Source organism: Berkeleyomyces rouxiae (genome assembly GCF_048999995.1).
Source record: "Berkeleyomyces rouxiae strain 22BRR77 chromosome Unknown BrBRR77_ptg000008l, whole genome shotgun sequence".
In the NCBI taxonomy this organism is placed as follows: domain Eukaryota; kingdom Fungi; phylum Ascomycota; class Sordariomycetes; order Microascales; family Ceratocystidaceae; genus Berkeleyomyces; species Berkeleyomyces rouxiae.
The window spans coordinates 976,695-991,103 of NW_027396498.1; the positions used below are offsets into that span (position 1 = coordinate 976,695).

Consider the following 14,409-nt stretch of genomic DNA (forward strand, 5'->3'; position numbering starts at 1 on the left):
ACAAACACAAGAAAAGCCTCCTTATCGGATCCAGGCGAAGTATTGGCCAGTGGCTCTTTGATGAGCTTTTCGAACTGCTCTCTCGGTCCCTTTCTCACAATACCCTTGTCATTATCAATCGCCGTGTGAATGCTTTGTGCGAAGTCCGGGTACTTCTCGGTGAGCTGGGTTGCAAGGGTCATGACGAATCTCGACGAATTTCCGCGGTCTCCCTCGCCTCTTTTGAAGAAGAAGCTTGCACCAAGCTGGTGAGACTCAGAAAATTGCCGGCAGATAGTACGCGAGATGGTAGATTTTCCCGTGCCGGCCATGCCATTCAACCAATAGAGAGACTTAGAAGAAGGGTCACTGGCCCATGTTTTGATCTCGTTCAGAAGCTCTACTCGGGTTCCTAGCAGGCAGACGGCATTATGTCTTTCGTCGTGGGAGTCGAACGATGCTCCGTTTGCGGTGGCGAGGGTCTTCAGAATCATTTCGAGGTGAAGTTGGTGAAGGAGATTACTGAACCAAAGACTTGTTAGAGTAGGCCTGGGAAAAGCGGAAGGGGAGCCTTACGTCTGATGGACTTGAAGAATATCAGAGATGGTGCCGTTATATCCTCGAATGTTTTAGACAAGTCCATGGACCTCTTCACGCCGAAATGGCCATTTCAATGCCCGAGGATCTAGTTTTCTCCGTTTGGCCGTATGCTTGGGATCAGGATTTTCGTCTGGTTGCTCGGGCTTAAGCTTTTGCTCTAGTTCCTTAAGCTTTGTGTGACTCTGTTTGAGAACATCATCCAAACTCTTGGACAGTTTGAGCTCTTGTCCCTCTGGTTGATCTAACAAGACTCAAACTTGGTTGGCGACTTTTTCTAAGCCAGCGACTTGCTCCTTCAGTTCATTGATTTCGGTGGCGGAGTTTTTGACAGCTTTGCCGTAATCTAAGCAAAGCGAGCCAAGTTTGGCAGTCAACTCAACAACTGTGATGACAGAGGCAGCAGCACCAAGCACCTCCATTATAGAAATGGTAGGGGAGAAGGGGGTATCGGTTTCTCGTTGGGGGTGACAATGGCAGGTTGAGGATGTGCTTCACGGAAATGAAATGATGAAGGTAAGGTGTTACCAAAAATCAAGATTTCGTTGATTCTTTCTGGAGGGGAAATAAAACCTGAATCGAGAGGGATTTCGAGAGCGTCATCAAGAACAGCTATCGAGAATCAGGCTCATCTCACTCTATTCGGGCGAAGTGCATGCTGCCCAACAGCCATGTGATTGGCCTCGCATACAATCATGGCGAAAGGCGAGGCTCTGCGTCTGATTGGTAGAAATGCTAGTTTCTGAAATAGCCCAGATGGAGTAGGATAATGACGGATTTTTCAATATCTCCATTATTCAAGAAGGGGTTTGTTCTGTTTGTCCACGCTAGCTTCAAGCAGAAGTTACACAACTAGTTGATTATGTATTTGTGGCACAAGGTACAAAGTAACTAACTGCACAATACCATTCAAGTCTAGTGACAGAAAATGATATTGAGGCAAAGTAAGGAATATTACAACTATTGTTTCCTCAACATCTACCTACTGGCATTGACCTGTTGATTGACTGATTGATTCTGATTTAATTGTCTTTATTTTGCCTGTCTACTTGCGAGGTATTCTCGACATACGACAGGGCTGCATCAACCTGTCTGCACGCTACGGGAAGCTGTAGGCTTGTCAGAGAAACAAAAAAGTGTCATCAGGAGATCATTAACCCTAACAGCCCTACGTCGGCTGTCGTGATGATCAGGCTGGACTCTCTTGTGCTCCGCTTTCGGGTTTGTTTCTTGTTTATCAGTTTTATGTCGTCAGTCGCAGGTCTCAGAATATTCGTTCCTTAGGGCGCGGGGATGCCCACAGCAAGTTCATTCCATTCAATCCTGAGTGAGCTAAGATGAAGATATGGAAAATGTCAAAGCGTGCAAACTACCACTGCGCCAAAAAGACGAACGCTCAATTGGACTTGCTTACTTAGTAGGGCTTCTATCTTCCATTATGTACGCTGGGCTCTCATGATCACTGTGCTGTACGCTAACTGGGTAACTTGGCCTCTTTGTAGTGATCCTAACAGCGATAGTTTGACAGAAAACATTGAACGCTAATGAAAAAAAACCACACCCCTGACATGAACCCTGACCCCTTTGAGAATGGGGCATAATTTGAGGAATATCTTGATGCACAATTACAAGCATTCACATTTGAACACACATGATCAACTATAATTATCAGGACTTGTTTCAGGTTTTAATGCAATCATCAATATTAATACAAGTAGTTATCTACACCAAAAAAATCTAAACAAGGAACTCTATCATCAAAACCAACAATGTACAGCAGAAGCGCGCAAGTGCTTAGGACGATTGCCGAAGCTGGGTGTTGCGTGCAATGATTAGGTTGACAAGCTGCTTGCCAGGGAAGTCCATGGCCAGAACTCCGGTGCGAGCATTCATTGTCTCGTTTAGATAGTTGCCGAGACGATCGTTGACGCCCTTCTTGTGAACAAAGGTGCCATCAGCAGCACCGGATGGGGTGTTGCCGATGCTGATACTGGCGTCAATGATATGAAGCTTGTTTTCTTGTTCTTTCTTGACTGAGTCGAGGGAAGTCTTGAGGACAATCCATTTGGCGCCCATTCCGATGTAGTCACTGTTGGCAATCTTCCACTCCGTCACCTCCATGGCAGGAGACTTCCAGGGCATACCAAAGCGAGCAGGATTTCTGGTTTTAAAACCTTGCAGAATCATCACCTTGCCGCGAATATCGCACATTTTGGGAGCCAAGGAATCAGCACTGGGAGGAACGTAAAGATGAGAGCGGGACCGTTTACCAAGCTCGGTGTCGGAGTCCAGATATTGAGAAATAGCGTCCTCAAAGACCCAGTCATCGACGTCAGCCCAGGGATCCTTTTCAATGCGCAACATCAAACCTTCGGTAGGGTAGCTGTCAAGGAAATCATAGGCAGTAGAAAGGACCATATCCAGACCGTAGGTAGTGTTGCTCTTGGCGTGGAAGATATCAATGCGGTTTTGTTCCAGATGGGCAGTAACGTCAATGTATCTGACACCAGCCTCAAGTTGAGTTGCTAGCTTGGTGTTTTGGCACTGAAGCACAACATGGTTTCTGATGACATCAGTCATAGAGTTGTGGGTGCCGGGGATAGAAAGAGACGACACTTCAACGTTGTCAGGGATATCAGACATCCAGCTGGGGTTGTGGGCTTGGTCAAGATCGAAACTGAAGCCAGAGCAGACGTCTCTCAGGCACTCAATGTGGCTGATAGCTGCCGAGGCGGCAGTCGTGAGAAGAGTTAGATGCATGATGAGATGAATACAAGAGAGAAAATAGAAAGAAAAGAAAGTCAAGAAAAAGAGAGTCAGGAGAAGAGAAAGAACAAGGGAAGAGGAGATCACTGAAGGTGGGTGATGATCCAAGAAGAACCTATTTTTCCCGGAAGTAGGGTGACATGGTGCGGTATATGTGGATTTTGACAATTGGTTTCCTGGACGTTATTTGTTCTAACGTCAACTTACAATACGAATTCGAAATAAAATGGCTGATGGTGATGAGCGGCACAGCAAAACAATATTTTCTTTCCATCCTACATCTTGGCTCTGGCACCTAGGATTATTTTAACCAGGAATCGGTGCCGCCAAGTAAGGTTGAAAGTATTAATAGCATTACGTGCATCCAAAAACGCTGTTGGATCTGCAATGGTGTTGACGTTTGACCAATTCCACCGGCTTAAAGCATAACATATAGGCGCAGCTCGCAATTGATCGAGTACACACACTAGCATATATTCTGCTCGAAAAGATGCCAAGACGGATGTTTCAGAAGCTGTATTGGACTAGGAGCCCAAGCCGGGCCACGTCGCGTGCTTGGAGCTTGCACGCACACACAGAGATGCTGGAGCTATGGTGTAAGTAGGAGCTTTTCACCTACACGCAGCACACGTGTAGACACTTGCAAGAGCCGCAGGCCATATGGAGACCAGCACCAATGCCTTGTAAGGTGAGCCAGAATAAACTACAAAGGTTGCTATTTATGTAACCATGTGTGGCCAAAATCGCTGCCCTGGAAGTTCTTTTGGGTGCAGTTGTAGTACATTGGTACATTGGTACATCGGTACATGCCCTTGGCACAATGGCCCACCCAAAGTTACACAAGGTCAGGGGCTTGACGCGCTGTTAATTTCGATTAGACATGATGGTAAAACGCCGTCTCCAAATGCTGATTGGCCATGACAAGATTTATAGTGCCATGACCCCGTTCCTGTCTTCTAGAAGCAGGGCAGGATCGGAAAAAATTCTACGCTGAAGCCAAGGACGGCGTGGCAAAGGCTTTGTAGGCGGTATATCCAGTCGCGTACAAGCATAGTTATATGTACTCGATTGTCTCTGGCCGCGCCAATGCTTTGTGGCAGGCAGAGTCCCCATCAACCGCGCCAAATTTAAACACATGAAAGAACCTGTCGGTATTTGATAGGAGGAATTGCTGTTGTCATTTGACGAAAGTAGATTCCCAAACGTCGCAAGTTCAAAGAGATGGTTGAATGTACAGGTTCACTTAGTTGCCTAGAAAAAAGAACGATGATGGATGGCCCTTCCAGTCCAGGTCTACGTACAGCTGAGAAGAAAGTATTCCTTACAGCTAAGCCCAAAGGTCAAGTCCTTTGGACCAGTCGAGGGGGCCATGCGAACATGAGCTTGACAGTTATATAGGCAATGCCGGCGTTGTCACCTGCCTTATATAAACAAACACTCAATTAATTATACACATAGTCTATATACAGATCTGAGAATCCAGCCATAAATGTTCTAATGTGATGTTACCTTTGTAAGTCAAACTAATAAGGTTAACTTCCAAGCAATCCACATAGCATGATGCAGGCCGATGCCGCCAGTCTCACACACCACGAGCATTGTCAATACATTAGTCGTATATTCATAAACTCGAAACACAGCAAGAAAATAAGATGACAACTTGAGACCAGGCAGATAAAAGCAAGATTGGTGCGAGATGGGCGGGAGTATAAAAAATGAAAAAGCAAAAAAAAAAGAAGCAGATCAAGACACGAACAACAAAAGGGGAGAGGTAAACTAGAAACAAAACAACAAAAAAACAAAGGGGAAAAGCAAACTCTAACACGCTGAGTCTATCGGGGACGGAGGGGACATCGGGAGAGGGGTAGATACTACGTGGGCCATGGGGAATATAATGCAGGGGATGAGAAAAAATAGGGGTGTAGTCGCTGGTGGTCTGTTCTGGTGGTTCAACATCAGCCCAGAATTTTTCCTTTTTTTTTTTTCTTTTTTTCGAGTCTTTGATGTGTCAGAGGCAGCGCATCAAGCTTAGAGAAGCTCATTTAGTCGTTTTTTTGCCCCTCTTAGAAAGCGACTTGAGCCAGTACCGGAGGCTCTTCTTCTTGGGAGCTTCCGATCCACGGCCAGAAGCAATAGAGGCGGGAGCCTGAGAAACGGTTGTTAGACAGGTGGCTGAAAGGTGCGCAGCGCGAGAACCGGGTAGACTTACAGGGATGGACTTGGTGCCAGTGGTTTTGGCAGCGGGAAGGGTGACCGAGGGGACCGAGGCGGCGGGAGCAGAGGCAGGAGTCGAGGCCTTGGGAGGAGTGAGGCCAACAGCTGGAACAGCTACAGTGGCCAGGGCAGGGACAGCAGCCGGGGTTGGAGTAGGAGCTGAAGCAGAGCCAGCAGCCTCAACAGAGGCGGCAACCGGGGTGATGGGCTCAGCAGCAGAAACAGTGGTAGAAGGAGCTGCAACAGCAGCAGGAACGGCAAAGTCGACAGTAGCAACCGAGTCATCCGCAGCAACGCTAGTCTTGACGGCGACAGGGGCTTCCGCAGGAGCAAGTTCAGATGCGACTTCGGCAGCGGATGCTTCGACAGGGGCAGCCACAGCCTTCGGCATAGGCTGTACATCGACAACGACCTCTTCCGGCTTCTCGATGACCTGCTCCGGGGTTGCGTCAACAACAGGCTTGGAAAGATCGACAAGGGCAGGACTGGGAGTAGATTCGACGCTGGCTTGGTCCTCCTTGGGCTCGCGGGCTGCAGCTTTGACAGGGATCTCAGGGATCTCGACCTGGGGAGAAGCAGGGGCAGAGTCGGGGACAATGGCGGCTTCGGCTATGGGCTCAGCGGCCAGCTTGACCTCGGTCTCGGCAGCTACTTGTGTTTCAGAGCCAACAGATTTGATGGCAGCCGGCTCAATATCCAGCTCGACAGGAGCGACCTTGGGCTTAACTTCTGGCACAACCGCCTTGACTGTCTTGGCCACTTCAACGACCTGTACAGCCGGCTCGCTGTAGGGCAGCGACGCTTTTGTCTCAGGCAGAACACTAGCCGACTGGGTCATCTCAGGCGACGAGTTAACAACTACGGGCCGTGTAGCCTCTGAGCCCCGGGGAGCCATCTTTGGCCGCTCGCGCACCTCGGGCTCATCGTCAAGGTCGTCCGAGACGGCAGCCGACTCGTAGCTCACAGCATACGAGTACGACTGGGCGGTCTGAAGCTCGTGTTGGGTGACCGCGAACGGAACGGCAGCATGGGTGGGAGGCGTCGGCACGGGCATGCGGTGCATATCGGCCGGGGTCTCGGGCAGCGGCGCAGGAGCAGCGGGTACAGAGGAAGCCTCGACGGTTTCTTCAGCAGGCTGCTGACGAACGGGCTCCTCAGCCGACACAGGCGCAGGCATAGGGGTGGGGGCAACAGACTCCTCGGTGACGCTGGCTGGCACATCTGGCACAAGCGGCGCAGCACTGGAGCTGGCCACGGGTGCCGACTGGGCGCGGATAAAGTGCTGCTTTGGGCGCTCGGGCAGAGTGAACGGCTCAGATGCAACATCACGCTTAGTGGTGGCATCGGCCTCAGAGTGCTGTAGCTCGGGCTCGGGCTCGGGTGTAGTCGGCGCGGTCTCGACTTCGGCGCTTTCGTTGGCGAGCTCGCGGTGAGACTCGACCATGGCCGGGGCGGCGGCGACACTGCCATTGGGGTTGGTGCCCATTGGGTTAGTCCCCATGGGATTGGAGCCAAAGGGATTGGTACCCATCGGATTGGTGCCCAGCGGGTTTGAGCCATAGGGGTTGGTGCCGTTGACCGAGACGCCATTCTGGTAGGGCCCGGCATCCTGGACCTCCTCATCCTCGTCTTCATCGTCGTCGAGCAGGTTGTTTGGCTCATGATCAGGGTGCTCAAGCAGCAAGTGCGGCTCGGTCTCCATGTCCTCTTCATCGTCGAGCTCTTCCTCATCCACCTCGGTAATCTCATCGACGTAGTTCTCCAGCTCGTCATCCTCGGTCCAGAACGCATCGGCATCTTCTTGCTCAGCATCATACTCTCGCAAATCACCGACACTGCTGGTACTGCGGTTCAGAGACATCATCACACTCTGGGCTGGCTCCTTGCGCTCCGGCGTGCGGCCGCAGGAAACCAGTACACTCAGACCACAGCCTATGTGGAGCTCGAGGCGGCCGATAAAAGCAACCTCGGGTATCTCCAAGCCATCCATGTGCGGAAGACGCCAGTTGGTGTACATGCGGCCGTGCGAGTAGGGCATGTAGACGGAGCGATAGACAGTCGCATAGGCGTTGCACAGGAAGCACGAAGCCTTGCTAGCACACACAGCACGCGGCGGCAGCAGGTAGCTATTCTCGGGCATGTTGAGGAAGTAGATGATTTGCATCTCGGCGTGGATGCGGCCGGTCAGCGACGTGTGCATGACCTCTTGAAAGCCCTCGCCGGCACGCCGGGCCTTGCTGCTATTGTTCAGGATGCTCAAAATGGTATGAATCGAGGCTGGTGAGGCGCTAGGGGACAGCCTCCGAATCCTGGGATCGCGCAAGAGCACGGATGAGGCCGGCGAGCCGGGCATCGGCAGCGGAGTCTGCGCAAAGGCCGCGGGCGGCAGGATCACGGGCACGATGCGGGCGCGGCGCGCAATGGGGTACTTTTTGGCGGTGCGGTAGAGCGTGCGGGCAATACGCACGTAGTAGGCCGTCTTGGACACCACGGGGAGAATGCTATTGACAGCGCTTTGCACAATGATCTTCCCGTTTTCCCTCATGTTGTCCATCAGGAAGCCCAATGCCGGCACATTCTCGTTCAGTGCGTGTAGGCCGCGCACCATGCCCGCCAAGAGCCGCATGTCGTTGGGGTTGTTGCGACAGTGGGCCATCTGGGCGAGCACGGCGTGGCCGTAATGGACGAATTTGATCTCGTCCGGCGACCCGACCCCTATGTGCTCATGTTTGCTCTGGTAGTAACCAACAACCTTCGAGAGCTTGGTGTCGAGCGGCATGCGCGTCTTGTTGTGGCGGCACGGCGCCAGGCCCATTCGCGCGAGGATTTTGGCCTTGCAAGCTTCCACCACGGCTTCGAGGATGCGATCCTCAAGTCCATCATTGTTATCTGTTGCTCGGGAGAGGCTTGTTAGTATGGCGAAGCAGGGACATTACAGCACAGGAGACACTTACAGCTTCGCACTTCGGACATGATGGACAGCACCTGCGCCAGGGCATTGTGCGACTGCTCATGCTCTTCAAGGCCATCTTCTGGCGACGCACGGTTCACGGCCAGGAGCACAACCAGCCGGCGGCTCTTCGGGTCCTCGGTCACAGTCACGGCCGTCGTGTAGTGCGACTCGTCCTTGAGCTTGGACGCCACGGCCAGCGCATGGGCCAGCTCGACTTCCTTTTGGGGCGGCAGATGGTACCACTCCGCCGGCGGCAGGCGGCAGGAGCTTTCTTCAATGGGATCGTGGATGATGGGGGCTTCAGGGATGTCGTAGATCTGGCGAGCCAACGCGACGTTGGCGGCTATTTCCAGCGCGTGTTCTGACCGAATCATGGCCGGACTGTAGGCGGAGGGCCAGGAAAGGGTGGGCTGTGTGGGCGAGGCCATCGATGGTATGTGGCGGTGACAGAAGACCGGAGAGAGAAGCTCGGCGAGTTCCGGGCAGCGGGCGAACGGTCTCAAAACAGGCACTCGACCGAATCGGGGCGTTTTTTATAACAATAAAAAAGGGAGCCAACTCGCGAAGCTCGGGAAGAAGCTGAGAAGAAGCTTCGGAAGAAAGAAAAAAACCAAGGCCAGTTTGTCGCAAAAACGCGGTCAGAAAAAAAATAATAAATCAAGCCAAATTCTTTTAAGAGGCGGTCAAGCTCGGACGTTCCTGAACACGAAAAAGAAACAACAAAGAGAAGAGGGAAAAAGAAATACAGGAATTAATAGTCTCTCAAAAGATATATCACGACGATGAGGGCCGTTGATCAAAGCAAAGCAGACGAAGCAAAGAGGAAGAGAAGCGCAGGCGTACTGTGTGGTCGGCGCGTCGGCTGAAGGTTCTTTATATATGAACAAGCAGCACTGTTTTTTTTTTCTTTTTGCTTTTTTTACATGTACGTGTGAAGCAGCGGGCCATGGGCCATGCAGGCCGACCTTGTCCACCCCAGGCAGGGCAGGTCTTTTTTGTCTGGGGGGAGGCAAGGCCATTATGGCAGAGGAAGGTTGGAAGCATTGGGCAGGAGTTTTTTTTCTTTTTACTGGCCGCTTCTCTCTCCAACCCAACCTCACCCGCACACTCGCTCGTCTCCAGATTCCCGTTTTTGTTGACTGCTTTTCTTGCTGTCGGCTTGGCTGACACATGCCTCTGCTGTCTACTATCCATCCCCCTTCTCGCCTTCGCTTGTCCTCGTCCTGACCTGACCTGTGCCCTCATCCTCATCTCCATCATCCTTGAGGCTGGCTAGGCCCTGGCTCTGTGGTTTGTGCACAAGGATGCGCCGTTATTGCTCTCGTTCTGTCCCTTGTTCTGCTTCCCTTTTCCCCCGTTTTGTTTCCTTGTCATGCTTGCTCTGGTCTTCAGCCCTTCTCTTTTACTGGCCTCTCTTCAATTGTCTTAATTACCAGTGGCCCCGGCCACGCTTCCCATTTAGCGGTCAGCGCTGCCCACCATGTGCCGAGACAGCCCGCCATCGAACCTAACGCAATGTGCAGCCTGAAGCCCGTCGTCCCATTGTAAAGCATGCGGGTGCTTCAGCTGCCCCGAGGACACACACAGCCTGATGAGAGCCTCCCTGCTGATATTTGGTTGACTCGCCAGTGCAGCAAGAACAAGTACAACTACATCCACACACAGATACGACGTACCAGAAGATGGGTACCTATACTTGTGCCTAGTTGTCTGTACCTCTGCTGCATGTGCATCTCTCTATGCATGTTCCGACAGCACATCCCGCCAGCCCGTCAATGTGCTGGCAGCGCCGCCCAGCCAATCTGCGCCGTCCTTTGTACTTTTCTGCTGGCAATTGTGCCCAAGTGATCGCCAATTTTGGCTAGCTAAACGGGGGACGCGGAGAGAAGGGAACCAGGCACATTTGCAGGGCTTGGGAGAGGCTGTATGGGTCCTGGCTTTAACCCTAGTCTAGGTACTCCCCATTATCGGATCTCTCAGTCCTGGAAGTGGAACTACGCAAACAATGAATAGCCTCTCGTCCTTCGTCCTGCACCAACAATCAAGGGAAGCCGACAATGGGCCTTTGTCTTTGTCCACATGTCAGATACATGTGCTGGTTGATTACTACACGAATAAGCAAGTGCTTGCTCTTAAGCGCCCAAATGCCCCCTTGTTGAACGAACACCCTTGACACACACGCACAACACATCCAGTAAGAAAAGAAGGACAACCTGTAATAGTCCAAGTACTTTTAATTGGGCTCTGATGCGTGTTTGGCTGCCATGCAATGCAAGCACTTGCTTGTCCGTTGTGTTAGGGAATGTGGTACCGACGATGACATGACGTCTATGAAAGTTTTGTGGCGTATTTTACGACGTATTCTTTGGTCTAGAAAAGACCGTGATTGGGTTGTTTTCTTCTACTCTCCAAATCATAGTAATGGTTCGGTCTTTTGTTCAAAGAGCCACCCAGTCGCAGAAAAAGAAAAGAAACACAACCCATAGTTCGCCTCTCCCGCCCGCTTTGTCAGAACCACAGGAATCCTGTGCAAACCCGCCCCGTCGCTCTTTTCTAGCTGCATGAATGCCCTGTCGCCAACTCACAGTGCATGCAAGGCCACATCAGGTATAAAACTTGAAGCCAAAAAAAGAAGCCAACAGAACCTCGAGACCAACCAGTAGTTAACTAGCAGGTACATACATACTTGGTATCTTCGCCATACAGACACCCAAATAAGATAATCCGCATAACCACCAATGTATGCAGACGAACATGCATATACGTCTATGCCTCAGTCTGCGTGTGCACACATCCGTCTACATACCTCTATATGGAACGAGTACTTGGGTACAAGTATATAATAGCTATCCCAACTTGCCCACCAACTTCACCTTGCATCTCCATGTTGGCGCCCTGGCATTCCGGCCTGGCCATGGAAGACAACCCACGATCGTCTGATCAACAGAAATGCGAAAAAGACAGTCAAAGCGCACACTTGAAAGGAAGAGGAGCAAAGTCAAAGTCAAAGAGAGAGAGGGAGAGAAAAAAAAAAAAAAAAAAGGCACCCAAGACAGGCACCCCGTCTCGGTATCAGTGACAGTGCCTGGACGGATCCCGTCCTGGTCCAAAAAAAACGACACATGGCATTTCGGAGTAGATGTGCGGGGCAAAGCGCCTAAGGCTTGGTTCCTGTTTTCTTTTGCCAAGCTGGGCAACAGCAAATGCAGCCGAACCCGTGGCCTTGCATCGGTACTCTCGCTCTGAACCTCGAGTCATGTGTACTCGACCTCCTTCGAGGACTCGAGACCTGACGGCATGGGAGTAGTTGCCTTTTGTAGAATTTTGATTCACTAGGGTTATATGCACCATCTCGTTAAGGGTCTGGTTGTTGTTACACAGAAGCACAAGATATCAACCCTCCGGCTGATCTCAGACAGACAATCGCGTCACAACGAGTAGGAGTACCTATCGAAAGCGACAAGAACAAGGGTAAACAAAGGAGGGCTCCAGGAACAAGTGTGTGTACCAATAAAGGAAATTCCGGTCAAATACCAGTTATTGTCGTGATCTACGCTCGCACAACGCCTTTATCTCGGCCAGGCCGGACTCAGTACCGAAAGCCCCCATCCGAAGGCCTTGGTCACGAACCATTCGTAGAAAGGAAATAGAAGAGTAACTAAGCGTATCCGTACGACTCCAAGCTGCAGCGGCTGTGCTGTTTCTGTTGTTCACACACTTATTTTTGCCTTTTCTGCTTTGTCTCCGGAGGAAGAGAGAGTGTGTGACTAAGGAAAAAAAGAAGCAAAAGAACAATCTTGGATCTCGTGTCGCTCGCGCCTGACATCTTCGAGCTACAATCACGCGATCATGCGATCCACATTGTGTGTTCTGCGCTGTGGTTGTCCATGTCCACGTCGTTTGCCCCCTTTCACCTCCCCCACTCTCCCCTATCCTCTATCAGCGCCACCACTGTATACATGTGCTATCACACTCCGTCGAGCCAATATATTGCGATGTTGAGATATTGCGGCTTGAGACGGGCTGGCAGAGGCAAGTGTGCAACTCGTGTACGCCCTCAGCTGCCACAGCCTATGGGCAAAATCCGGAAAGGGCTACCAACACGCAGCCCGCCACATGAGCATCGCCCACTCAGATTGAAATTGGTGGTTATGGCTGTAGGGAGGCCCGAATCGCAGAACCTGGCCCCAGGCGTAGGTTTATCGCTTGCCCTATGCAATGTTCGCATCTTGCGGTCTCAGTGCGGAAACGAGTAAAGCCTGCCACAGACGTGTACAAGCTGAGGCCACGTTTGGCGCATACAACCGTTTCTGGTTCTCTTTAGCTCTCCTGTCGTCACGGGACACTGTGTCACGCTCATGCTCCGCGATCCATCAGCTGTTCAGACCCGTGTAATCAGCCGCCATCTCTCCTTTTTTTTCTCTTCCTTTGCATTGCCTTCTTGGTGCGTTATGTTCTCCCAACTGACATTTCCACATAGCTGCCAGCTGGCTGCCCCGTTTCTGCCTCCTGCCATGTACCATAACTGTCGGTAGTATCCTCTGGGGTAGCAATTTAACGGCTAGAAACATAGGAGAGCCCAGAAACATGGATGGGCTACGACTTCAAGCTGAGTCGTTTCCCTATCTGGCTATGGCTGTCTGCATGAGTCTCTCGCTGTTCTCCCCTGGCGATCTCGTAGTCCCGCATGTCTGCAGCTATCAGCCCAGATGCAACTGCCCGGCAAAACAAATGGAAAAGACTCAGGAGAGTAAGCATGTGCAATGGGGGAAGGGATTGACAGAAAGAAAGGGAAAAACAGCGTACAGCCACTGCTTGTGTTGGGGAGGGGCGCAGGTGATGTCGGGGGAGTGGCCGTGGGCCGTATGCATATGCACAAGCACCTGCCCACATGCGTGTCGAGGGCGGCGGCTTAGCGCTGACAGACGTCGCTGCTGTGCGGCGAAGCTGGGGGAGGTCTTGGCAGCTGTGGCAGCTATGATAGCGATGCAGGCTATAGTGCGGTGATGGCGGTGGTGGCGTCCGGTCGGCTGATCGTGGAGCTGAAGAGTTGGAGAGTTGAAGAGAAGCCGAACAGCTGGTTCGGGCCGGTGAGCTGACCGATGAGCTGTATGGCTACAAGTACTTGTACAGACATGGCTAGACATTCACACAGCTGGATATCAACTGATAGCGCTGTCCGCAAGTATCGGGCTACACAACCTCGAGCCCGGGTTCCTTGGGTCGAGCGGACAAAGAGAGTGTCTTGCACTAGTGACCAAGACAGCAAACTTTCTTTTCCTTTTCTTTGTGCTGGGAGGCTCACGGAAGGCCAAAACATGCAAGATTCTAGCCAATAATCCACCCCAGACACGTAAGACTGACTGTTTCACGGGCGAGTTTTCTTTTTGCTTCTTTTTTCTTATTTCACAAGTGGCATTCCTTTCTCTCTTGCTTTTCTTCTAGTATAAGCCTATACATTTTTGCTTTGTTCTCGATTATTCACTCCCCACGAGTATTAATATATAGCAGCGAGGAAGCAAGAAGCAGAAGACAATAGCCCGCAGCTTTTGTGTCACCATCATGTTGTCTTCTTGTGCCCTAAAAGAGAATGACAAGAGCTCCTCCTCCCCCCCCCCCCCCCATCCGAAAAGGATAAAAAAAAAAAAAAAGAAAAGAAAAGAAAAGGAACAGGAACAGGAGAACAAACGCTTCGCCATGCCAACCAAGACAGAACAACTCGATGACATAACGGACACTAAAGAATAAGGAGACAATCAAAATCCCGAGGGCTAGGAAAAGAGTAAAAGAAAAAAGACACAAGAGAAAGACACATGGAGGAGGGGGCCATGGCTAAGCACAAAGCGTAGGCAGGCAAAACAACCAGATTATCTTGTTGATCATGCAGCAGCGCCAAGTCC

General features: G+C 51.3%; 2 protein-coding genes across 2 annotated transcripts; both read right to left on the reverse strand.

The window, feature by feature from the left end:
- Positions 1 to 2,370: 2,370 nt before the first annotated feature.
- On the reverse strand, positions 2,371 to 3,336 carry BROUX77_006428 (uncharacterized protein; the record flags this gene model as incomplete). Its single annotated transcript, XM_073751412.1, has 1 exon — positions 2,371 to 3,336. The coding sequence occupies one exon, from the start codon at positions 3,334 to 3,336 to the stop codon at positions 2,371 to 2,373; it is 966 nt and encodes a 321-aa protein (XP_073603497.1).
- A 2,044-nt stretch (positions 3,337 to 5,380) lies between these two features.
- On the reverse strand, positions 5,381 to 8,937 carry BROUX77_006429 (uncharacterized protein; the record flags this gene model as incomplete). Its single annotated transcript, XM_073751413.1, has 3 exons — positions 5,381 to 5,488; positions 5,552 to 8,445; positions 8,511 to 8,937. 3 exons carry the CDS (start codon positions 8,935 to 8,937, stop codon positions 5,381 to 5,383), a joined length of 3,429 nt encoding a protein of 1,142 aa, XP_073603498.1.
- Positions 8,938 to 14,409: the final 5,472 nt, after the last annotated feature.